The sequence below is a fragment of the Calliopsis andreniformis genome, chromosome 6, assembly GCF_051401765.1.
Source record: "Calliopsis andreniformis isolate RMS-2024a chromosome 6, iyCalAndr_principal, whole genome shotgun sequence".
In the NCBI taxonomy this organism is placed as follows: Eukaryota; Metazoa; Arthropoda; class Insecta; order Hymenoptera; family Andrenidae; genus Calliopsis; species Calliopsis andreniformis.
In genome coordinates, this window is record NC_135067.1 from 22,168,767 (window position 1) to 22,195,517 (window position 26,751).

The 26,751-nt window shown below is 48.2% G+C and overlaps 1 protein-coding gene across 1 annotated transcript in view; it reads left to right on the plus strand.

The window, feature by feature from the left end:
• Nucleotides 1-5,338: 5,338 nt before the first annotated feature.
• Retn (retained) overlaps nt 5,339-26,751 on the plus strand; it is an 85,402-nt gene continuing 63,989 nt past the window's right edge. Inside the window, exon 1 of the mRNA XM_076380148.1 lies at nt 5,339-5,822. Coding sequence (XP_076236263.1) covers nt 5,718-5,822 — 105 coding nt within the window. The 5' untranslated portion in view covers nt 5,339-5,717. The remainder of the gene's footprint in view (nt 5,823-26,751) is intronic.

Genomic DNA, 26,751 nt, shown 5'->3' on the forward strand with positions numbered 1-26,751 from the left:
GCGCTGATCGTTCAGAATTGAGACAGAACGCGGGCTGGTAATCACGTCGAATCCACTAATGCTCACTGTGTTAATTATACGTGGCATTTAGGTGAGTTCTATCGCCAGGTGGCACCAACCCAGGTACCGTCAAAATCGTCGTTCTTCTAGATCGCTTCTGTCGCCGTTCAACGATACAACTTTCAGTCTCAGGCAACGGTAAAGGATTAACGTAAGAAGTTTGGTGGAAACGCAAAAGGGGAAGGTGAAGGAATTTGCATAGTGGGTCCAGGTGGCGTGGCGTCTTCGACCACTCCACGCAGCCGTCGATCTCTAATTATCTGGAAACAGACCTCTCCCTTCGTTCCCTACCAATAAACAGATATTTTCATGACAATCGGGCGAAAGAGTGACGCGTCGGGAGAAGCTCTCCATTATCTCACCTTGGCTAATTCCTTCGGTGCAACTTGGCCGCTCAGCATCCCGATCTATCGACAACTGTTCTCTCTTCTTTCTCTCTCTCGCCCTCTCTCTGCCCCAGCCCGTTCAATCTCCGTTCTCGACGAGTGAATACGGAAGCGACGAAAGCTGGAATTTCCGGTTGATTCGGCACGCTAACGATGGGGTGGCGCAACACCCCGTGGGGACCACGGAGACTTACGCGACGATCCCCCCATTGTCAACCTTTTGAGGCAATCTGCTCGCCGATTTGCACAATAATGGACACGCACTGGCGAACACCAAATTAGCGGAGAGGAGCCGTTGAATCGGTCGCTCGGTCGGTCGCTCGGTCGGTCGCGCGGACAGAACGCGTTTGTCGAGCACGCTTCGGCGCTATTTCTTCGATTTCGATTGTTTAGATAGACACGAGCTGCCGATCAGCCGTTAAATTCTCTGAAGGAAAGTGGAACAGAGGCGAAGGAATGAACGCAGGTGGTATTGATCGCGTTCGAAGAAGTCGACTCGTCGAGAAAACGAAATCGGCTGGCTCGGAGGGTATAATAAAGCTACATAATTTGCATTATCCTAATGGCTAGCTGTGTTCCATGTACGGTTCCGCGATTTCTCGAGTGAAACGCTTTGGTAACGTGATCTCTGGGCAAACTTAGTCCAGTCGACGGCTCTAAAACGTTCTGTAAAAGAAAAATCATCGAAATGCGATAATAATTCCATAATTCATCCGATGGTAAAAAACTGGCGAGCGAATGACGCCTGTAATTGAACAATGGCGTCTCAGATATACGTGGATCGATTCCGTGAACGGAGAACCTTTCCATTCTGGACATCCGTTCTTGCATCAATATTTAATCGTGGTTAACAAGATGGCGATGGTATGCACGCCACCCAGATGGGCTATAAAAGCACGAGGGGGGCCCGTAATAGTTAACTTACGTTCTCAGCATATCCTTGTGCGTCGCGTCTATGTATCGACGACAGCTAGCGTTCCAAGAGAAGGAAAGAGAGTGGAGATGGGCGGGAAAGAGGTAGAGAGGAGCACGATATCCAGTGGTGGAACGGAGAAAGGAAGAACAAATAGTTGAGCCTGAGAATTGTCAATCGAAGGTGCCAAGAAACGAGAGAATGTCTCGAGGCGCGGCTTCTCAAACATCCTCCCTTTACACGGAGCCGCGAATGTTCTTCCACCTTGAATAATCAGGACCGAGCCTCGATTATATCGATGCGAGAAATAATCGAAACAGTTCTATAGAGTTACAAAGTATGCTTGATACTTTGTATCGGAGAACATGCAATTACAATTTGGTGTTAAAACGTTTAGTCCCAAAATCGAATAGGTTTTAGGTGGATGGCGGTCGCGGGAAAGTTTACAGGGCAATTAATTTTTCGAGGATTCGAAGATGAAGATAAAGCAAAATCGTCGGTAATGACGTGTATTTAGGTATGGACGCATCAAAAGACAAATGAAGGTCCCTGGTCAGGGTTTAATTCTGGAAACCCAGCTTAATCCCCGGGTCCCTCGGCTAATGTTCTTGGGGATTCCATAATGCGAAGAAAGTCGCTGTCCTCACGACTACTTTGCCTTTGCTACCATAATTTTTAGATTACATTCCGAGCATACGGGCGGATGCGCAAGAAACACGTGTGCGCGTTACCTGCTTGCACATCCTGCTCGTTTCCGACGTAAATTATGCAAATCCTGCGCGAAATTGATAACGACGTGAGCTTCGTGCAAATACGTTGAGGGACTATTAGTTAAAAATACAATAGTTATTGCGGTAAATATTTAAAAGTAAAGATCGCAAAAGTAGTAGCAGCATTTACGCCCTCCTGAAAGAGGAACTGGGTCTTGTTTCACCACCAGAGGCTCTCCTATAAAATTTCGGAAATCGTAACGGTTTAAATTGGAGTGAGCGAGGTCAACGAAGGACCGTCGGCAGGTCTGGTGACCTTCCAAGAAACATCGTAACGGACAATGACTACCCATCGTCTCGAAAATTCGTTGCCTGATTGGTTTTCACTTGCGCCGCAAACGACCAAACGAATCGACGACGAATACTTTCGTGAACGTTTTAATATTAGGAGCTGCTGAACCTCTCGTTCCAGAAGAAAATGAAAATTCTGTCCTTAACCCAAACAAGCTACCATAATCAAAACCTCAACATATTAAAAAAAGCCACACATTTTTCTATAATAATGCCCAACTTACACTCGAGTAAAAAAAAATTACCATATCCTCTTTTATGTTGAAGAACATGTGCTTGGCGCTTTCCTTCGTTCAGTCGATATTTCCTCGTTCCGCTTATACGAACGAAATCGTAAATCGTGCATCGTCTGAACGTGCAATTATCTCGCGGTTGGTCCGCGAGGTCACAGGGGCGGACTTTAACTGCGTCTTGGCCTCCAGATCCATATGCCCTTATAAAGGATCACGTTTGTAAATCATAAAATTCGCAGTTTCACACGGTCTCAACATCATAGCCAACCCTTCTCTCCCCCCTGACGCTTCTCGTCCCACGACGGAGGAGGAGATCCCTCTCCGCGGGCTGCAATTACCTGCAATTTGTACTACGAGCACCGTATACGCCATCTTGGTTGTATATGTTACGTGGAGCGCATGCAGATGCGCGTTCGAAGCTGGGCGCGCGGGAGAACGCCGACACCGGAGGACGAGGCAAAACTGGAAGAGGAGAAGTCGAAGGAACTCTCGACTTGTTGAGGAAGGAGAACGAAAGTAGGAGAGAGGATTTGTAGGATTTTGTCACTTCCAGGTATTCATATTATTTTAATAATTAAAATTACATTGTAATAACTCTCTATACGACAGCAATATTCTATTCTGAGGTGAGTAGAGCGAATTTAAGTGGGTTACCAACTGTGATGTGGTGATCTGTGACGCACATTTCGAGGAATTTCGTAGCGGCAATGGTGCCTCTTCAAATAACAGGGATAATAGGTGTTTTAAAAGAAGTCAAAACATGAGGAAAATACACAGAAATGAGCAGACTGAAATTTCTATGAATGGACGTTTGAACTCTAGCGTTAAATCAGCATTAGAGAACCGAAACCAGAGAGGGGAAAGGAAGGAAGAGGAACGTGGCTGGACTGACCAGGTGGTGAAAAAAGAAATATTATTATATTGTTCTCAGAAAAAGTACCACCGCTTCGAATACAAGAAACACAGAATATTCAATAAGATCTTCATTACCGCTTAGTTAAGCAGGCAAATATGTCTTTATGCAAAGCGTAAAGTATAATCTTTGGAAAAAATCTGAAGACTTCTGAAGGGAGTAGATGTCGTGACGATCTCTAAAAAAGATCTTTCTGCAACATGGTATCGCGCAGGAGAATCGTTGTAATTACGATCAATTACCGACAATCTCGTATACCCGTCCGATGGAACACGCCAATGAAAATTGTCGAGTCCCTCAATCATTCTCGGATCTTCGTGGGAGTTAACCAGCGTGCAGGAGAAAAAAAAGGGTAGCGCATAAAATTAGAGCCAAATTTGACGAGCATATAAAAGTTTTAATGGCCACGAGTGACGTGGCGATCGTTATCGATCGAGCGTGGCAATTGCGGCAGCCAGCAAGTTAATCCTTCGGAGGTGGAATAATTATTTATTAAAAAGCAACGATTCGTTCGAGCAGGCGGTAGACGCACGCACGCCTGGTAGGCAGGTATCGCGGACAGAACCCAGGATAAAAACGGAAGCGCCGAGGGAAATTCTGCGATCGAAAATCTCCGTCGACGAGGCTGGGGTTCGCGGTGCAGGGGTCGTTATCCGATAGTGAGCGCGATAGGGAGAGAGAATACTCGCGGTCGCGAGAGAGGGGCTCGGGAGAGGGAGAGAGGGCGATGGAGATGGTCGTCGAGGAAGAGAGAGGAGAGTCGCAGAGGGAGGTGTCGATACCAGGCGTTACCATCCGTCTCACGCCTACTGCTCGCCGATACGCGGCGACGACCGACGGCGTTGGCGTCGCAGGCCTCCGCCCACTTCGACGACTATTCCGCCTGCCTGCTCGTCCTGTCTCGCGGCAACCGCGAGAGTGGAGGGGATTGCGAACGCGAGCAGGCTCCAAAGCGTCAGATCGCAAGGGGACGCGAGTGTGCGCGCGTCAGCTTCGTCTTTCTTCGTTCCGTCGTTCCTCTCCGTCGCCGCGCCGCGCCGCGCCGCGCCGGTTCGTTCTCGTTCCGTTTCGGCCGATCGGCTCCGCGTTCGGAAGTCTCGGAACACGTCCGTTTCGTCGTTCCTCGCCCCCACAGTCTTCGAGTGACGTTACCGCGATGTCGAGCCCAGCTCGGTAATCGTTCCTTCGCTCTGCCGAGCACACCCGCCCTTCTTTCCACCTTCATCCCTTCTTTCCGCGCGGCCCGAGTTTCGCCTCGCCTCGCTTCGCGTCGCCTCGCCTCGCCTCGCCTCGCCTCGCCGTGCCCCTCTCCCCACTCCTACCCGTCCTTCTTCCTTCCTTCCTCTTGGAAGTGTCAGTCCCTCTCGGTATCGCGGTGTGCGCGCATTACCATCGTGCCGTACACGACTCTGGCAGCATCGCACACGCATGATACGCGTTACGCGTGCGTAGCGCCGTAAATCCGCCGGCTTTTTACTTTTCTGTGCCGTTGTGTGTCCGAGAGCTGGACGGTTGGCGCGCATGTCAGCCATCGGCCCGCCGCGTGTGCTTGCATCGTCCTAGTGACAGCACCGAGAACGTTCAGCAAAAAGGAATCGACGACTGCGGCGACCTGTGCTGGACCTCGCCGTCACTCTGCCGATCGTTGACACAGGACCACGGTGGACCCCAGGCTGCGCGGTCGTGCCTCGATTCAGACATGGACAGAGAATCGTCGGTTCAGTGCTCGCACCAATGATACGTGCTCAGATCGTTCGGCTTTTTCACCGGTAACGTGACACTTACCGACCGAGCGGACACATTAATCTCTCGCGGCACGTGCGATTCACGAGGCGGCGATTATCGGTCGGTGCGTCCGTGAAGACGCAAGGTTATTCGCTTCTGGAGGAATCCTGCCGTCTGTTCGTGCGCAGTCGTCGCGTCGATTTCTACTCTAAAAGACGCGGGACAGAGTGGTAACTGTGGTGGAACGTTGGACGGCGGTAGAACGTCGGAATCGGTCCGTCCGTTCCACTCTCTTCCGATCGCGACAAATACGCGTCTTGGCAGCGTGTTCTACTGCGGGGGTGTTTATCGTGTCGTGGCGACCGCGTTCGCGGTAAAACAGCCAAAATTCGGGTGAAGAACAGAGAACCGTTACCATCCTACGCGATGGAAATGAGCGACGAGTATCAAGATATGGGGAACCCAGGGGGAGGGGTGGCGATGGCCAACATACCCATGCCTCATCATCGACACACGCCCGACAGCCCATTGGTGAGTGTTTTTTCTTACAATGTTTACTATTTATATTTATTCTAACCTCCCGCGACAGTTTTTCTTCGTTTTATCGACGGTCGCTTGAAACTTTGGGATCATCTGTTCTCGTAGATTTCGTTACCTTGACAGTGTGTATATCTGTGGTTGTAGACGAAATGACATAAGTCACTTTTTTTTTTCAAAAATTTGAGCGTAGCATATTGGCAATCTACAAGATAAAATTGCAGAAGGAGGGGGACCTTCCCCTCGAAACAGGAGTATGTACAACTACAGATATATCCGCTGTTTCTTGCACTGACATCTTCACGAAATCGTGACATTCTTTTTGTCAGTATTTTTCGTAAGCAAAATTGAGAATTCGAAACATTTGATTCGTTACATATCTACATTTTTTCATACTTCTTTTATTCGTCAAGTGGTTTGGATATTCCTATTGAAAGTCTGCAATCTCTTCATGAGACTTGCACTGCGGTAACCTTAGAGCAGCATAAATATTAAACTATGACCCAGACTTTTAAGCGACACTATAGACTGTTTTAAAATACGACACAAAAGCAGCGCGAAAGAATCCTCTTTCGGTGCGCTTGATCGATTGATTCACGCATCGATAGCAAAACACGTAAACACGCGTTGCTAGGCGGAAAGCGTGTTTCTTTAGCTTTCTTTAGATTCCAAGAAATACAAAGTATTCGAGTACCCATTATTAGTCGATTGAAATTACGTCGCAGCACTTCAGCAAAAGTCGCAGTTGGTTAGTCCTCGAGCGATCGATAAAATTGGTTAATTGTAGGGAACGGTCATTTACGTATTCATGGTAGGCGGAAATAAAGTGAAATGCCAGTGGCATGCCAGAAGGGCAAAAGAGTTTATAAACAGTGGCAGCTCGATAGCCTCGTCGATGGCTTGGAACATGAGTTTTTACCTATCTTGAAGGCGAATTTGGTGCATGTGATACATGTTGCCATTTATTTACATTATAATTCTGACCTGGAGACATGTAATGACTAGATATAGTAAGCGTTACGTGTACAAATTTGAGTACACATAGTGTGGGTATGTGTTTATATTTAGATGTTAAGTCAATCGATATTTTTTGATATGCTGATTTTTTTATAGGAAGAATCGAAGTTGTTCGAAGCCTAAGAATAATAACGTACCATTGGTAGAGGGTATCGCGATATAAGGTTACATGATGAATAAAAAGACACGAGTCGTTCTCCCAGTAGAATTAGCACTGTTGTTGTTGGCACGTTTATCCGTAGTTGATTTAGTCTTAAAAAACACCTTTTGACGACAGTCTCGTGCTTCGGTTCTCGTTTTCGTTCTACTAACTGATATTAATTCTTAAGTTTTCCCGTGCAATTGCACTCGCACGTTTAGTTACCACGATAATTGGGTCTTAATTATTCATTTCGGATAGGAAACATTATTCATGAGATAATTGCCAAGGTAATAACATTATGCTTTACTAGAAATTACTTACTTTGAAGCACCTATCGCTTGCACTTCAATTAATATCGTCCAGTGACTCATTAATATTCGTAAGTCGACGTGACGTCATGGCTCTATTAGAGGAAAACATTTTTACTTTTATTGTTCGGTCGGATCGCTGACGTCACCCGTCAAATACAGAAAATATCGGCTGTTTGCCAAGTAATTTCAGCGAAGTATCGCCCGTGAACAATCGTTAGACTCATTTTAATGAAAATCGTCGATCGTGGACGAGATAAGGTTTGTTACATTCGATCTGTGAACGGTCGAAATAAGCAACCGATAAATCACGAGGCAATGTAGGAACGTTCCGCCGATCGCGATTTACACCGATGGGCAACGCACAGTTAACGCCCGTTTCTCCAGCCACCAATCTTAATAGTCGTTGTCAATTTCTGTCCCTCGGTTATTTCCTATAATAAAACACGTGCGTACATATTGAAGTTTTCATCGCCAGGTATTACACGCCTTGTCTGCACTTCTCCTCTCCACCTCCAACCACCACAAAAGTTTCAAATAATAATAGCCGTAGGTAAGAATTCTTCACCCCTCTCTAACAGATCGTTCAAAGAACTTCCCGTCCCTTCCACGAATAATCATCGTTACTGTGATTCGAACGACGCTTCCTTCGCAGTCTTGAGCGCTCAATCATTTTTACGTAATCTTTATCAACGGTCATAAAGCGCAGACTCTCACAATCCGCGAGGGAAAAGTCGTTCGGTGGTTGAGCGATAATAGCAGTGTAAACAAGCCCGATAAGAGCGGGTTAACGAGGGTTTCGTTCGGAATGGTCCTTAGCGGTGAATGATCGTAGAGATGCGACGCGTCGCGTCGTCGTTGCGTCAGTAGAGAGGTGTAAACAGCGTAATCCCTTCTCTCTGGCCGTGTGCGTGAGCCTCTGTTCCACCGCCACTCTATGCGTCGAGTATTTGCACGCATAGCGCGAGGGGTGCAGTCTCAGGAGACGAAGAGAGAGCAAGAGGGATAGCTGGTCTGGAAAATGGAAGGAAAATAGATCTTTCTCTTTCTCTTACTTTACTCGTCATAGGTGACGAAGGATAATTTATATTCACTTGTCACAGCAGGTGGACTACAGGGCCTTCCATCCTACTTTTAGTCTATTCTTATATCTACATTTATCAAATCTTCATTTTCTGGAAGGTGTTCCAGGCTTCATAGTCTCGCTCAATTTCTCACCTTTGCTCCAGAATTTTCAATTGGTCTATTTCCTTGGTATTCACTGATACGAATCATAGCAATAAACATTAGTCAAAAGGACCGAGTGATTAGTCCTCTCAATCTGGGAAAACAAACCCATTGAAAAGACCAGCATCCTGAACCGATGACTACTCGAAGCGTGACGAATAGCGAAGGGGCATAATTTTGAGCGCGTTGTGGTTTGGAAGGGTTTCGAAAAGAGGGTGTGATGAATAGAGGCGAAGAGATTCAGCTTGTGTAAGGGAGAAGGATGAAGAGAGGGATAGAGAAGGGGGTTGAGACGTTGGGCAAACGATGTGCGAGCGCAGCGCAAGGGCGGGGATTCCCCTTTCGGCCAATCGAATCGGCTAGCGAGTGCGCTCGCTTATGCTGCCGGCCTTGCTGTTTCACCTGCAGACGCCATGTCGTGACGTCATGTCTCGTTACGACGAGACCAGGTAAAACGTGCGCGGTACCATCGTCGTGGCAGTGCCGCGAGCGCCACCCTGCTACGAGGAGGGTACCGCTCCAAGGTTCTTCGACTTCCTAGTTTTTATCAGGAAATTTCGGGTCAATTTCACTTTAGTTCAACATTCGAATCGCGAGGAAAATAAAATATAATTTGTTCGAAATTTATTATAACAGCAAACTGTCCAACCATTAGGTATTTCATTTCGGTTGAGTAAAATATTTTCTATTGAATTAGAAATAGAGTACTGCAAATGGATAGGGTTTTATTAAAAAATTTGTAATATCCCTTATATAACATAGTTTCGGTCGGTATTATCTGTCGATGCTACCAAGGTGTTAACCCCCGTTCTCCAATTACCGTTCCCCCGGGGAAACGTCTAATTACGGATAGAGGATTTGATTAGGAGTCTGCGTTAGCTCGAGAACGTCCTTCACAGTGTGTCCGAGCACCGAATGCTTCAGTGTTTCTTTTTCGAGGATCAGCTCTCGTGCTATTCCCCATTATCCTGAGCGAAGATCGCAGCGGGGCAGAGTCCTAGCCAGCCCTCGAAGAGTTGCGAACTATTATTCGGCCGTTTTACGATAGCCCTATAAAAATCTCATAATTAGATTTTGAAGGTAATATCCTGGCTGAGCTTGGCCCTTGAACGCTCGGTCTGAAGGAAGGCCCACTCCAAAATTGCAACCACCAATCTCCTCTTCTCCTTCGCTCTCTTTTTTCTCTCATCTCTGCGATGCATCCGTTCGAGAATAAAAGAGCAGGCTAGCTTTCGATTGGCTCGAATTCCCCGACGAATTTGCATTGCCGATTGCAACGCGACGTAAGCGAAATGTTATTTTTATTTATCGATTTAACGATTCATTGCTATCGCGCGGATAGTGACAGGTTGCGATGCACGCGCTCTCGAAACCCATTACATCACCACTTTACCGATAAGGCAATAGCTCAAATGGAAGGCCAGTTAATGTCGGATCGAATTTCGCGAGCATTTCGCACCTACTTCCGTTTCATGTTCTACAGCTGTACATCGTAGTTGTTTGAACGGTGTTTTAAACGCTACCGATAATTTGTTCAAAGTATTTCTAACGATGTCCGATTTTAACGAATGGGAAATTAAAGCGATAAGGAATACCAAAATCTTGCTCAGCTCTAAAAAGGCAGGGATATCTTCACTTTTTTTAAGAGAAAATTTTCTCAAATTTCTTGCTACTCAAATTTCCGATATTTTCGACGCAAATTACGTGCCCTCGTTAAATTTTCGTCGCTCACGACGCAGCGTGGCAAATGCCCAAGAATCGAACGTTAATTTGAAGAAGTTGCATTATTGCATCGGCAGAAACAGTTCCCCGAATCTGCGTCAGGAAACGCAGCTCGATGGTCGAAAGAAGTAGCGGGCGATTATAATAGCATGTAGTAGATTGTATCTCGTCGGTGGACACGATGGCGTCAAAACGATGCTCGTGGGAGCGCATCGTCGGCGACGCGAATCGCGCATGCATTCCTCGTTGCAGTCGTATTGCGCGTGATCGCGATCCAGCGGCGGCGAGCGCGAGCAAAACCCTCGGATGGTGGGGAATCGGTGTCTGTCGGCGGAGAGGGGGTGGAAGAGTGAATGAAATGAAGAAAAAAAGCGGAGGAGCAGGCTGAATCGCGATTGGTCCACGCTCGTGCCGCGGTCACGCCTGCCTTTATTTATGCGCCTGAGCCGTCTCGCGACGCCGACGCGCCGATATTCCCCGGTTCGATTACGATTTCCATCGCGTCGCGTGAAAAACGCAATGGCAGTTCCCTCGGTCTGCGACTACACGTGTCTGACTTTACTCCAAATCGCATGCATTTTCATGACGGCCGAATAATTGCTCTTGCTTTTGCTCTTTTTCTGCATATCGCTCGCTTCGAATACGAGTATGTAGCTACAATATTTGTTGGACTGTAATAACCTCGTTCGGAGAAATCGATTATTATTATCGAATATCGCTGGCAAAGCGGGAAGCAATCACTCAACTTCATTTTTTGCGAAAATTTCAAAAGCTGTTATGCTCTTTTTTCTGCACGCTTCTTTTCAATACCGCTTCACTGTTTGAAAGTATGTATTTATTATTTGTGGTCACTGATAACGATTCTTGTATCTATAGCGAGAGTTATCAGCGCATATTTTATGCAAATGTGGTCTCCATTGGTTTTATGGATCGCCCTGCGATATATTGTATTTCAGGCGAATTGGCAGGACCGATATCGAAAAACTGATAGGGGAAAGGAGCACTAGGTGCCGGAAGGCACCTAGTACCGGACATTGGCTATAGGTATCTCTAAAAAACGAAACGCGACCTGTTCTTCATATCGCGTGGTGGTTTCGTACGGACAATAACAATTAAATTGAAAAGTAAGCAGTAATTATTAAAGTAAGAAGCAGGAATATAATAATACGTTGGCATCTTGGCGCTTTCAAATATAAGTATATAATTACATGTTAGCGTAATAATAACAGGCATTACAAAGATGTATAACATTTTAGTTGCACTTTTCTTTTCCTTTCTACGATTACGACGAAATACTTACAATATCGATTCAATAAAAGAAAAAAGTTTCGTTGCTCGCCGATCGATTCTTCAGCCTATAAGATTTCTTTTTCGAGTCTATTCTATCTGAAGCAATCTGAAGCACCCTCGAAAGGGAAAAATATAGAGTGGGAGAAGGTGTAAACGCTGAAGAACGACGTCGGATCAGATTCTGGAAAGGAACGATTGCTGTCTTCCCAGGTTTGTTTGTTGTCTTCTACGAGTCAAGTGGAACTTTCTAAGGTTAGCACCCAATTGGCTATCGCAGCCCGAGCTGCCTCGAAGGGAAAGGTACGAGCGACCATTAGGCAAGACTTATAAGGTGGCTACTGCCACCAAGGTGGTCGTAGGGTCCTCTTAGCTGGAAAAGACCCCATGCAGGTAATGGGCCCGGCACGAGCCTACCGATTCCCCTCTGTCCACCCGTGTATACATCGGCTTGTAAACGCATCGTTTCTATGGCTAAGCCGATTTCACGCGGACAAGTTTCCACAAAATTGCCGTTTCTCGCAACGACGCGCTCCCTTTGCTCCTGCTCGTGTCTTTTGTCGAACGAGGGGAGACGAATTATCCTGACAACGCAAGGTAATCGAGGAGAATTCATTAACAAGAAATAAACGCGCAAATTGAATTTTGCGAGTGAGATCGATTCGCGTCGTAATCACCATAAAGTCGAACACCGATCGCGTTTGCCTTGCGTGGTTCTGAATGATCGTGACTCGTCGAGTCGGCAACCTCGAAAAGGGAAATCTGTGCGTATTTTCGGGTGTACCCCTCTCCTCGGTTGGGATATTTAATTTGAGCCACCTTGTGTATCGCGCGGTCCTAAGTAAACCGAAGCTCGATGGACTCTCGCGGATGGCCGTGCATGCTCGACGACGAAGAAGGCGCGGAGGAAAAAGGCGAAACGGGTTTCACCGTCGAACTCGTGCAAACACCGTGAGCCAGAGACGCGCCACGGCCGACCACGAACCCTCTTGTTGACTCTTCAACTTTACTCGCGCCTTTCGCTCTCTCTGTCGCGCTGCGAGGCGTCCGAGTCGAGGTCCTCCGCTTCTCGGCACGCTGGCCACCTCCAGGTCGGTCGGGTCGTCGACTTCTTACCTGGCCGTTTCGTAGAACCGCGCGAGGAACGGAAAGAGTCGTTTAATTTAATTTTGTGCGTGTTTGATGAACCGGGACCGATGGACGATTCCATCCACGTCGACTGGGGACCGTTCCTGCATCGACAGACACTCCTCTCGCTGCAATACTGGAGAAAACTGAAGAATCGTGTGAAAATCTAATCGTAAGTCGCGCGAACTCTACGGTTCACGGCGTCCCTCGATGTACCATTGTTCGCGCGATCGGGAGATAGTAGATACATACTAAGCGCGAGTATCGCGATGGAGCAGTTTCGTAGAAAGGTCACAGCTGGAATGGAGGCAACGATTATTAAGGAACAATGATTTATCGCGAAATAACCTCGGTTAATATATTTAATGGACCAGAATAGACTCTATAATATTGACGGTGTGACTATCGTCGACGTGGAACCGCGTGCACCGAGCGTTGTGATGGTTTGCGCAATCGACGTGTACTTTGCATGCACTTGGAGGCACGCATACGAGAACCCTCGACTGTACAATTGCCTATACACTCGCAGACCGAAGAGAGATGCCTGGCCAAGTCGAGTGCCGTAACTCGCCCATTCACGTATCATTATCCGCACCGGTGGCTGGATAACGTTGTTGCAATCCGCGCAGTTATATTTTTACGATCCTACCCAAGGCTCCTATTCCGTGACTATTAATGTCTGACCACCACTCCTGCTTCTACGATCGGGGATCTCGCTAGGCCTCTAACCTAAATACTCCGGATGCGAGAAGGCGATTGTTTTTCCCGTCTGTACCGTTTCGATCGGGACCGATCTGCTGGGAATGCCAGCGAAAAAGGAGCGCCTGTGGAATAATTTTAGTAACGGTAGCGTGGCAGCGTGGCAGCGTTCAGCGGGTGCGCGTTTCCATTCTCAAAACTTTTTGCCTCTGTTGCTGTTCCGCTGCAGCGAGCTGACCGATTGGATGGAAAAATTCCTGGAGGTTCGATAGAAAACTTACTCGACAGCTTCTGACAAATATCGGCGCAATTAACTTTTTAATAACGACGTAGTTCGATCGACTAGATAGTCACGGTGATTGTCTGCGAGAAACTAAAGGATAATCGATTCCGTCGCGGACAGATTTCGTTGGATGATTCCACGCGGAGCGGAGCTACGAACCGCGTGGCTCTACACAGTTATACCATCGTACCTCTGGGGAATATCCAAAGACAAAAGGATTAAAGGCGGTGAAAGAGGAAGAGGGCCTTTTAACATTATCTTGGACGATCGGTTTTCCTCGAAACCATCGACGGACAGAGCAAGGAGCCGTTCGCATATTCGAGGGTTCGTTTCCTTTTCTCCAACCATGTTCAAACAATAGGAATAATTTCGTAGAAAGTGCCTTGTCGCCAGTCAGGTCAGCCTGATGACTTTATAACTTCTGCAAGGACAGGGAGCCAGGGTTCCTCGTCTTTTTTCCTCCTATAACGTCACAACATTTTCGTTTGAACGATGCTCTCCGTGCTACCAGGTAGCTCCATAAACTTTGCCATTTCTTTTCCCCGTGCTTGCCCCTGGAATTGTGGCTATAAGAAGCTTTCCTCTTGTATTTCCGAGATCCCCGATCGAAGGTTGCTCGAGCGTTTATTTCCCATCGTTCATCATCGTGTCCTTCGCCGATCGGAAATTGTAGTTCGTTACTGCCTTTCGTTTGTTGAACGTGGTCTACCGTTGCTGGCTTCCGTCGAATCGACGCCCGCAACAGATGGAGACAGCAACAGCTCGTATTACTCTCTTCTCGCGCGATGCACCAAGAACCGGTGTTCCAGATTTTCTATGCAGCGAAAGTTATCGAGCCCGCGTAGAGTTGCAGCTGTAACGGCAGTAAAATATTATGCCGCATCCACCTGTATTATTGGCTCTTTTGTAATAATCGTGCAGCTGCTACTCGAGCGTATCATTACGGGTATTTATTGCTCTCCGATTGATTTTGCTAAGCGCGGATATAATAATCGGCTTTCGCGGTAACTGTGAGCGAACGAATCGCCCGTGCTCGCGATCCACGCACGCCCTACTTTCGTTTGAATAAATCCGTCGATCACGGGCTAGTGCCGCGCTGGCTTTGATGTCTTCCGTAATGGGATAGTCTCTCGCTCGGAGGATTACGTACAAGGGTATTTCGCGATCTTTTCATTCGAACGAGGACACGCCGCGCCGCGCCGTGCCGTTTCGCCTTCGTCGCGACTTTAGTTTCGCGCCTTCGCTGTTAATTACGCCGTCTCTCTATTGCCGATAGTTTGTCGTTGCCTCACCCAAACGGCCAGCAGATCGCATTTTACGATTGCAGAACTCCGCTCACGATAATTTACAATTTGATTACGGGCAATTAAACGGAAAAGGTTCTCTGAAAAAGTTGCCCGAGAAAGGCCAGAAAAACCGCTGGGTCGAAAAGCTGACGGCGACGAACGGAAAAATCGGAGGGATCGAGAGAGAATTAGCATCGAACGGCTGTAAGTCAAGGGACGTTCCGTTAGGGGATAGGATTTGGGAAGGAAAGTGAAGAGTTGGGGAGGCAGAGTTTGGCTTTGCTGGCAAACCACGCGGGACGAGCAGTATTCCGTGATGGGCGGCACGATCGCAGACCTAGATGGACACTGACGATATCGATAGTCATTGTGTATCGAGAGCCCTTGCATCCTCTTTGGGATTATCGATCGGGAGACCCTCCCTCCAGGGGGGCTTAAGACGACCACGGACCCCGTTACTTACCTCTCGTGGAATCTTCCGTTTCGTTGTTTCCTTCCTGTGCGTAATCCACTTTGTTCCTTTCGCTCTAAATCTCTATTATATGATTATGTAACTTAGACAATTATTGGACTGTTTAGAACTCGTCATCTGACTTTCTCGATACATAGCTGTCGTTTATGGTTAGCCTTCGTTCTGATATCTTCAATATTTAGCCTTTAAGGAGCAGATGATGCTTTAAAATCAGTCGAAAAGTATTTGTATACGTATCTGAGAAGGGTATTCAAAGAAAAGATGAGAGTCACTGGAGGTCAAACTGATCTAGGAAAAGGGACTTCGGAGGGTGAGCCGCACGTGCCGACCGTATGTTTCCAAAGGTCTCCTTCTCGAAGATTTCAGAAGTGAACCTTTCAATTTCCGCTCTCGTAATCTGGCCTACTACCATTAATGCACTGGATGCATTTTTACGTCTGCTTTATCTCGAGCGACATCTCAGTTTATAAGCATAAACTATTTTACTGACGTAAATTTTCTTGCGCTGCAAGAAATATTGCTACTATTATAACTTGTCTGTTGTATCTAAACAAAGACGACATGTTCTCTCGACACTGTAGTATTTTCGTGCCAATTTGCTGTCGTATTTATAGAATATACTCGAAAGTTTGCGCCTAACCCGACGATAACAGGCTCCGCGGAGATTTCACTTGGTAATTTTTAACGCGTGTCAGTGAAAATCACGCGGCACGGCTATTTCTTTTCGCGTGGCGCTCGCGAGGGTCGTCCGACAATTGGCAACGATCGTGCAACGATCGTGCAACGGTGCAAGGGGGGCCTTATTGTGCTCCGTCAAGTAGCGAAGCCGTCGTTTGTTCGTCCGTAGCGGCGATTGCGCTCCGCCAGCGAGAGAGAGGGGCATCATTGTCGCCTGCGGAATACAATTAGCAGTAAATTAGCATACGCCATCGGGGCCGATAATAAAATCCTGCATATTATAACGATTGCATTGGATCTCACAATGCCGTTGTCGACCACAAATTATTAATTTAATGGCTGAGAGCCACCACTCAGCTCTGGCTACTCGAAGCGAACCGAGGGAATTACGACTCGGGAAGTCGCCGCGCGTCCGATTGGAAATTCTTCTTCTCTGTGTCGCTCGGCCCGGAAAAATAGTTGCGGCCGCGTGACAGCGCCGACTTTGTAACTATTATTGCGCTGCAATCTTCGTCAACCGGCTTCTTCTTTCCCTCCTTTCGAATCGCACGCGTTCGCGGAGATTTGCATAGTCGAGAAGCAACGACGCGTCCCGCTGAGAACACCTGTTGTCAAACGCCTCGTTCATAACTCGTATACCTCTGTGAAAAGTTTGAGTTTCCCGGGACGCGTCTGCTTTCCACGAGAAGCCATCTGATACGTTTCAGAAGCAGCGCAGTCTTGATCTGTGCGTAGAAGAGATGGATCTGTACCCCGAAAAGGGAAAGGGAGGAGGGAGGAAAGATTCGGGTGGCTAGAGGGTCGAGGCCCGTGTCGCACCATCAAACTTCGGAAGGGGGGTTCGCCTCTTGACGTCTGGCGCGAGTTGCATTCGCTCGTAAAGGCGTCTCGTAACTCGAGGCGTTATAGACATCGTCGGGGGTATATAAACGTCTCATCCTATGTACTTATCGACCATCCTCTCGCGTCTTCGGCCCTCCTCCGCCTTCCTTATGTACCCTCCCCTGTGGCTACATATCACCGACGCACACGAGCACACGATGCTCACGGTACACACGCACACGCACACGCACACGCGAGCGCTATCGACAGAATGCGCGTAACGGGCTCTCATAACTCGGAAGACGCTTCTTTGTGGTGGCGTGCAACAGTCGTGCACACTCGTATCGGTATTATCAGGGAACATACTCTGGACAGCGACGTCCGTTTCTTAAGCTGGGCGAACGTCGCGTTACGGAATGCGGCCATAACGTACTCGTAACTCGAAGAACTCGAATTACGACTACTGCTGCGCTCCGCTAATGGCGTGCTTCGCGTAATTGCCAGGGATTTACTTACATAGTTGGCTTACGCGCTGTGTTGGAGGTTGTCGAAACGTTTTCGCGAGGCCAGCAGTTGAGTCAGAAATACTACCGATCGAAGGAAGGACCAAGTGTTTTTATCGCGCTCTCTTTCATCGATATATCCTGGCTGCATCAGAGGTGATCGCATTTACGAGTTCCGCCAGTCGATCCTGTTCTCTGCAGTGCACTTCGTAGATGACGGAGAATGATCGTCGGAGCGTTTTGCCTTGCCTCGAGGGTGAACGGCAGCTGAATGTTCGCCTCGCAGACTGCATTCGGAATTCCAAAACGATTGGATGAATTCGCGATCGTTTATTCTGTTCCTTTCTCTGGCCTGTACAGGGTGGGATGAAAGTAGGGCCCGAGGTTTTGAAACGTTCCTATGGATTTCCTCCAATTATCCCATGAAAATTCTCTGTCCTGGTTTTATCGTCTTCTATGTCTTTTACTGTTTCTTCATCCGGCAGATTTCGTAAACGTAGAAGAGAGCGAGCCTCCGTATATTGACTAACACGTTTCGTTCCACCCTATACATACGTCTGTTGGAGTCGTTTCTTCGCTCCGTTTCGCCCCTTCTTCGGCACATTTTAGTTTCTTTTCGGACGCGTGAGAAATCAGCCCCGTTTGCCAATTCTCCCGTTCATTCTTCCATATCGATACTAAATGGGCCCTTTCGAATGTGGGGTTATTAAATGGTTTCGTCGGAACTGGCGAAAAAGGAGACCTCCGACACGAACACGATCACCGATGCTAGATTCGATCCAGCCGTAAATAATATAAATCTTCTCGACTAACACGCAGGCATCATACTTCTCGGAAGCGAAGCGCAATCTCGGTAATATCTCGTAACATATTTTAGCCCGGAGGACGTGCATCCCGACGTTGCATTTCGCTCTGGTCTCGCTGGCAACCGCGTTTGCGGCGCCGATAAAGGGATTTCCGTGACTCACGAGACTTTGGTTTGCTCGAGAACCGCCAGAGCTACCGGAGAGATATCCAAGATGGAACTCGAACGATGCTCGGACGAAAGAAGAAACGATTGGAAAGGGAATGGAGCAGGGGGAGGGGGACGGAGGCGGAGGGAGGCGGAGGGAGGCCGAGGGAGGCGGAGGACGACGGTTTTGAATATATCGCTGGGGGCTGCGAAATCGCGCCGCCCTTGGAGACCAGACCGAATGCGTCCCATGGACGGCAGGATTCGAACGCGGATTGGAGGAATCCACCGCCAGTCTGATTCTCCACGCTCGCTCCCCCAGCCTCGTGTCGTCCTTTCCTCTTCCTGCCGCCTTTCCCAGAAACAGGACATCGAGCCAGGAGGAACAAAACTTGGCCCCGTAAAAGATCGGCGTAATCGTTATAATTAGAGATCGTAAAGTGTCGAAGAGGCTTCTCGCGCCTCGATGAGAAAGGAGAAAAGAAACTCCTAAGAGGGAGGGAGAGAGAGAGAGAAAGAAACAGAAACAGAGAGAGAGAGAAAAGATAAGAGAAGATGAAGAGAAAGGGAAGAAGGTGCAAACCGCTATTTTAGAAGAGGTCCAAGGAAATTTTGTTCAACGTTGATGATTGTAATTCTGTCGCGATATGGATGACATTGTCAAGATATTAGCAAAATATTTTGGAAAAGAATGATCAGTGTTGCCTCGCCTTCCGAGAAAGAATAGCTGCTCGGATAGGGTCAGACGTACGCATCGGGACACCTGTGCGGAGCACATAACCGCAAGGGTTTAATACACGCTCGCAGACAACGCTGCACCAGACGAATTTTATAGGCCGTTCGGGGTTTCGGCTTAATAGCCGAATTCCATGTGCACACACGACGGCTCGTAGGCCGTTCTGGCCCTGCAGCGGAAATTGTACAAGCTCGAATGGCACCGTCCTATGCCATCGGGCCCCTATTGTCTTTCGCCCGTCTTCGTATTTTCGTTTATGCCCCACGAACGGAATAAAAACAAACTCGCTTTTTGTAGCATTACGGTGGACAGAAAATTGTATCCCCAAGGGTGATCCATCGGCGGATCTCTCGCTCTGTTCTTTAGCGACGACTCTATTGATGTCACCGAAATTACCACACTCTGATAATTCATCGAGAATCGCCACACGCATCGTCTGGCTTAACGAACCTCTGTTACGCAGAAAATACAACGCCGCAGTTGGACGGCTGCTTCTGCCGAATACTTCAAAGAAAAGTGGTATCGTTGGTCTTGCAGCCGTGCTTGAAGTTTTTTGGCCATCTGAAGAAAGACCGAGTTTCGAGGCGGCAATTTGTTCGCTCGAAGCCGACAATTAATGTAATTACGCGTTCAATGAGAATTACCATGCGTCTAGCTCGCCACAGCTGCGGTCCACCCATCGCATCTTCCCCGCGATCTCGTGATTTTTTGCGATCTCGGCTAGACCGTAAAACGAGAGGAGCAGAGCGCGGTCGAAAGACCGCGAGACTTCCAAGACGCTTCGCCCATCTGTGGCAACGTGGCAAACCTGATTTTCTTAGCGTTTGCAAGTAGTACCTGCCACCGTGAGCTGCCCATTCGGCGTTATGCATTGCTGAATTTATGTGAAAGGTTACGCTTCTCCGGGCTGATGGCAGAGAATTTGTGGGCTATCGCGGTGAGTCGCGCGCATCGCGTTGCAATCGTTACGGGTTCAGCTCATATAAAGCTGCATATCAGCTTAAGGGGGGTAAAGGCTAACTCGATTAGTCGCATTATTGGTATCGGATAATATGCAGCGCAGGGGTTCCTGCCGCTGCCGGGGCATATTAGTAACAGAATCCGTACAAGGCTGCCTCGTTTGATATTACCTACCTCACCGCGAGCGAGACGGACGGGTGTGCTGCGTTTTCTTGCGAGCCGCACGATCGACCGCCGCCTAGACTCCGTCTATGTATACGTTTGCACGTGTCCGTATGCCTCGTAAATCGAACCTAAATTACGCCTGGGAGAAACGCATTGCTAACCTGAAGTCGTTTCGGAAAAATATCATCCCCGCGAGCGACTATTTCTCGCTGCGCCTTTTATTGGCCGCGATGCCTGACAAATTCCTACCATTAACGCACCGCGATCCACCTACAACTTCTCCCTCTTCCCTTTTTCTTTTCATTGTTTCGCGGCAACTCTTAAAATAATCCAAGGGGAGAGAATTAAACGATGGAACTGGTCCGTGATGGGATCTATCGAGGAGAGCAAGGGACGATTCTTAAAAATAGAATGTTTCCTCGAGATGATCGAAGAAGACGAAGCACCACGTGCGGCTGCAACGGGGGACAGGATCGACTTCGAAATGGTTTATTTCCGGCGGATGTGGGAAGAGGGAGACTCGTCCCCGAGCGATCTCGAGTTCGAACGCTCGGGGAGTCATCGATGGTCCCAGAAGTGGCCGATGATTCCTTCGATTGCGTTAGCGTGTGCGTAGGAGAGCGCATCGAGGAGCGAGTAAGGGGACGCAGCCGAAGGAGGCGCACGCAACGCTCGCTCGTTCGAGGTGCGTGTACGCGAGGTCGCGTGCTGACACCACACCTCCCCAACGCGCAGACCTTAAGTCTGTGGCGAGAAGCCCCGTGTTTACGGTATCCCGTTTCTTTCTCGTTTACCTCCTTCGCGCCCTGAACGCGAATTTCTTGGCTGCGCCGCGTCATACGAACCCTGCACCGTTTCGATAATCCCGCCGCCTAGACCGAGTCGATCAGAGTTGCGTCTTTGGGCATCAATCCTGGACATATCTACAAATGCAAGTAATCCTCACGAAGGAACTATTCTTTGCAGAGTTCTGCAAATCTTAATAGTATTTATAGTTATGCGAGTAGAATGAAATAACCCAGACGTCTATAAATGCACAATATTACAACGTGTTTCTTCTCTTTGAATTGTGATCTAACTCGCATTCGTCACGATCAATATTGCTTCTGAGGAATACTTTATTACGATGAATCTCAGGTTTACGATAGCTAATTGCTCGTTGCACGCGCTGGTAGCGGTACCTGATCCAAGCTGGCCAGAGATTTTATGGCGAAGCGGCTTGCAAGCGAGAAGAGCGTAGAGACTGAACGGTCTGCTTTGCGGCTCGCGCTGTTTGCCTACGAATCTGTTTCGCTGCTTTGACGACCAATTTTCAAAGCGACCCGCGGATATCACGCACACACCTGTCTTCGTCTGTGTACTTGGCACCAGTCGCTGAGAATTACTTGCTGCATGTTGATACGAGACGGATGACAGATTTGCAATTGATTTAAGATTTAATCTTGAAGCGTCCACCAGGTTTGACAAGGACCTTGGCTCGAGAAACAGCCTCGGGCGAATTAATACGAAGATGCATGCTCGGAGCGTTTCGTCTTCATTAAGTCTGTAACTAGAATTCTCTGAATTTTATTAGCGTACGACTCGAACAGTTTGAAACGTGTCATCGTGGCCCACGAGAAATAGCGTTTGTAATTGAAATCCATCTCGGTCAACCCGTACGTCACGGACGTAATTTCCCAGCGGTCGTATTTATACACCAAATTGACTCTCCTCGCTGCTCGTCGATCCAGCCTCTAGGTCCTCCATTTGTCTTCTAAACTTCTAAATGCTACAGCTGATCATAACTACAATCTCCGAACAAAGAATCCCTGACGATAATTATTGTTTGCTTTTGCTAACTACGTGACAGTACGTGTCCAATTCTGTTTCGAAATGAAACACGAACGTTTGGTTGTTTGGAAAAATGTCACTTAAATCCAGGGACAGCAGCGATCCTCCCTGAATTGCGCCTCCTCGACCACGCTTTCATCGTTAAAATAGCAGCAGCCAGTTTTCCCGTCGCGGTACATCTATCCACGTAAATACTGGCTCGCGGTGCTGTTTGACGTGGCAACGTCAACAGCACCCCGCGTGCTTTTACAGGCCAATATGTCACCTCTCTCTCCAGCTCGCATATTTCGCCGAGGCCCCGAATGGAACATGTTTTACAGACTCGCCGCGACCGCGCTGGCGTACTTTATTATAAACACGCGTTTACGCGGTCTCCTCGAAGCTGCCGCTAAGCCTGCTGAACTGGAAGGACCACCTCGATGCCACCACTCTCGTAACACTGATTCGACGTATTACGCTCGCGATTTACGCGCAATGTCCTCTTTCATTCGAGCCTCTGCTGAATACAGCGATTTGACGTACGCGAGACGTGTACATAGTGGGATCATCTTACTAAAAGAATTCATGTTTGAACTTGGTATCGTTCGGTGCTATGTGAATGCTTAATAACTGTGATTCCAATTAGCCTTTTTTGTACACGATAGCGAAGGTAAAGCGGATCTAGGATTAAGCTTGTTAGAGATGACTTAGACTCGTTCAGAAGCAATAAAAGTAGAATGTTGCCACGATAGTAACGTAATAGCATCGTGGTCACCGTTATCGAAATGAAATGAATTCGCAAAAAATGTTGGAGTCAAACGATTGCGTGGAAATGATCGGTGATACATATTGAGTGCACGCACGAACAGACCCGCTCACGGATGAACATTGCGTTCCTCGCGTTTCTATCCTCCGTGCACGATAACGTGTTTCCTCTATCTAGTTTGAGGCATATTTGATACTCGAGCCGCTCTCACGGAATGAAGGTTAAAGTTCCTTATAAAGTTATTCCACGAATTTTATCGAGACATTGCGTGACTGCGGATGTATTTCTGAGCCACTAACGTTGGTAGTAGGCAGGATATAATAACCTGCACAAGGTTATCATGCCTGATCTCGTGCTTAGACTCCAGCGTCCTCGGTAATTGGATTAATTAGCGTTTTTGTCCACGCGATCCCTGTAATCTATCGCAGATTCTTCTTGGTACCGGTCGAACTTCTCGCGTAACTGTTTTCACCTCGAAACCTTATACATCTCCTTCAGCACGGTCGATAGACAGCAAGTTTTGATCGATTGGCGAAGGTTCGAATCGATTCGCCTCGTAGCCATCGAGCGTTGGACTATGAACTTGTTCCTGTCCTCGGCCAGAGACAAGGTCAAAGCTTGACAATCGGCCCGTAAGCTTGTCGTTTCCCTCGGAATCGAAACGGACGAGCCCACGATCTCCTTCCACCTTCGTGTACGCATGCGCCACGATTGTATTATCCCGGTAGTTAATGCTATTTCGCGAGGCGAGTTTGACGAGTTTACGACGCGATTCTACGAGGGTACAAAACGGACGGAGGACCGACCGCCCCGTCGCCCTCGTCGCCCCCTGGCCCCCCCTGGCCCCCCCGCCACCGTTGATTTATGCCCGACGTTACCTTTGCCAACGGATTTACATCCCGATATTTATTATTCGCAATATTATCGCGCGCGCCTTTATTGCGTTAGTCGAAAAGCCTGGAACGCCAGGGTTCGCTGTCCACTGCTTCTTTTTCTCCCCTTTCGTTCGACTGTCTCGTTCGCGGTGCCTGCGGCCGTCACGCCTGATGCGATCTCTCGAAACCGCACGCCTTTTATCGAGCCAGCGTCCTTAAACGACGCATTTGTCTCGCGAAAATCGCGATATAAACTCGCCTACCTCGGAACTAACCGTCTAATTGCCCAACCTCCCATTTCTCAACGAAGTCGCCTATGAACGGATCACTTTCGTTGCCTCGCATGCTTCTCAGCCTATTGAAACGTCCGAGAACTGGACATTCAATTGTCTAACCCCGAGACGTTTCGTGTACCGTCACAAGACGCTCGTCATAGGCTCAGCTCGAGGCGATTTCGCCGCAAATTCCACGGTATCAAGGTGAGCCTTCCGCGAACGAAGGCCAGGGCCTAGCGAGAGACGGTCGTTTTTTCGCTGCTCGTGTATCATTAAATTAACGTTAAATAAACGGTTACGCGGAGGCGTAATTTCGGTCGGCGCTGGATTTCCGTGTGTATCCGAGAGCGCTAAACAGCCGAGCGATTATTCATTCAAGGAGCCAAAAGAGCCACTGTCGGCTCCCGTTCTCTCGACTGGACACGCGATCGACCATCCTCGTCGTCGCGTTCCTCGTCCTCTCCCTTTTTTCCTACCAGCGGCCTTGGATCACGCCAACCGCTTCGCACCCTGCATCCTTCTCCGATTCATCGGGAGGATCTGCCCGCCACCTCGCGTTTTCGGCCACTTTCGCTGGCTGGCCGTGTGCTCGCTACCAGAGAGATTTAGAAAACGACGTTGACTTCAGGCAGCGTCGAGTAATTGATGATCCGTCAACGTTGGATCCGCGAAAGGATTGGAAACGTTGCAACTATGGCCCCGTTACGCGACGGAAGCGGTAAACTCGTTAAATTGTATTTATTGCTGACACCGAGGGCTTGTGCAACTTCCGCGATCGGTCGGGAGATATGTTGCTCTGCTACATCGTAAAACACACGCGGTGGAAAAGTAATGAAAACGAGAAAATCGTCTGCTTTGAAATCGAATAAAATATCGATACGTTTCTTTCCCTTCTATTTAACAATTTGTCGCTGATTTTTTATTTCGAATTGAAAGAACGCAATTGCTTCACGATGTCTAGAGCAGGAGATAAGTAGCACGGTCGTTTTCTTCTTCGATAGCTGCGATCTCTCAAGGTCAAGGTTATTTCCTTCTACGAGCATCTGGTAGACTTTCGTGCTCCAGTTCCTTCTGAAAAACTAGCTGCAGGCTGCAGGGAGCGCTCCGTGTGTGTGTGTACATGGAGATAAACTTGGCAGTAAATAAACTGAGCGATTTAAACCTCGAAGAAAGCATCTGCGCTCATATCTTAATATGCGATATCTTCCATAAAATTTCTGATTGTCTTGCAATTAGAAACATAGTTTACGCAGGGTAGTAATCTCTGTTGGCTGCCACGGAGATGTTTCCCGGTGAGTCAAGTGGAAAATGTAGCTTGTCGTCGATGTTTCCTTTATCTCAGAATGTGTCGCTGATAAGCAGAAAAGGTTATACAGGGAACACTTTAAGACCGAACAACCGGTCTTCCTCGCAGCACTTTCGTTTTCTATCCTCGAGGGAGAGAAGAATCGATTTAGTTTCCCTATTCGATTCGGCGTCCATCCGGACCCAATTAAGATATCCCTTGTCCAATTTTGACGCTTGGTGGCTCCAGAAATCGAGGGAAAAAAACGTTCGAAGCAACTCGTCTTACTCCAGCCTCAACGACCAGCCTCCGAATTTCGTCTTTGAACGAAGAAGGAAGGGAGCGTAGCGTGGATGCAGGCCTCGTGGGTGTTCGTTAAAAATTCCTCCGATATCCGATGTCGTTGGCATTATTTCAGAAGGCGCGGCGTGTGATGTCCTCGTCGTCGGTAGAGGCGGCACAGCAATCGATCTTGCTTTCCACTCGACAGCGTTTTTCTTCTCCTCTGCCGATGATAAATGCTCGGATTACGCGCATTCGGCTCGACCATTCCGCCGTATCGACGTTAAAGTCTCTCTCCTCTCCTTGTTTTATTTTCTTAACCAGCTCTACAGTTGTTACACGCGTATTTACACGTTAGTTTTCGGCCTGGAAACCGACGATATAAAAATGATCCTGGCGCATGAAATCGAGAATGCGAAATATTTGTCAGTGAACGTAGTGGAAAGGTCTCGGGGTGCCCAGCAATGGGCGTGCGCGGGAGACGGCGAAGACCCATGGAAACAATGGGCAAATCCGACCAGTGGTTCGCGGCCGATAAGCTCGTTAAATTTCTCGAACGGTTGTCGAACGATTACTGTTCTATTCTTGCGAGCGCCGGCCAGAGAGTACACAAGCATCTTGGTTATTCTAGGTTATGGTCTAAGACAGGCGGACTAGTGGTTTCGCGGAAGGAAAATCGGGGATTAGGGCAGAGAGGCACGGCGACGGAGTGAGACAGGGAGGGAAGAGGGGAGAGCGAGAGGACGGGTCGATCATGTGGTCGACAGATGGTGGCCTCCCGGTTCGTTGACAATAGATTTTCGGGATTTCCCGTTTATTCGAACCGAAGCACTGCTTCTGCAAGATGCTCACTCAACGCCTTAACGATTTCTCTCTTAATTATACGCTTTACCGCGTTCCTTCCAATGAAGCTCTTGCTTCATTCCTTTCTATCTTCGAGGCTCGCGTAATCCTCGATTTGTCCTGATTTGAAGACCCCCCAGTGTTAGGGAAAATTGTTTATCTCGCTGTGTGAACGCATTCCAAGATAGACGGAATTCACGATGCGTCTCTATAGGGTGTTTAGAGTGCATGTTTGTCGCCATCTTAATCAGCGATTCGTGATGTATGCGAACGAACGCAGGCGAGATAAGACAAGGGTGCCAGAAGCAGGCAGGATGGCCTGCTCGTTTCGCTCTAATGGACATTCCGTGCATACTCTCGAGAAATCTTATATTTTCCATCCCTCCACTGTCTTTCCGGCC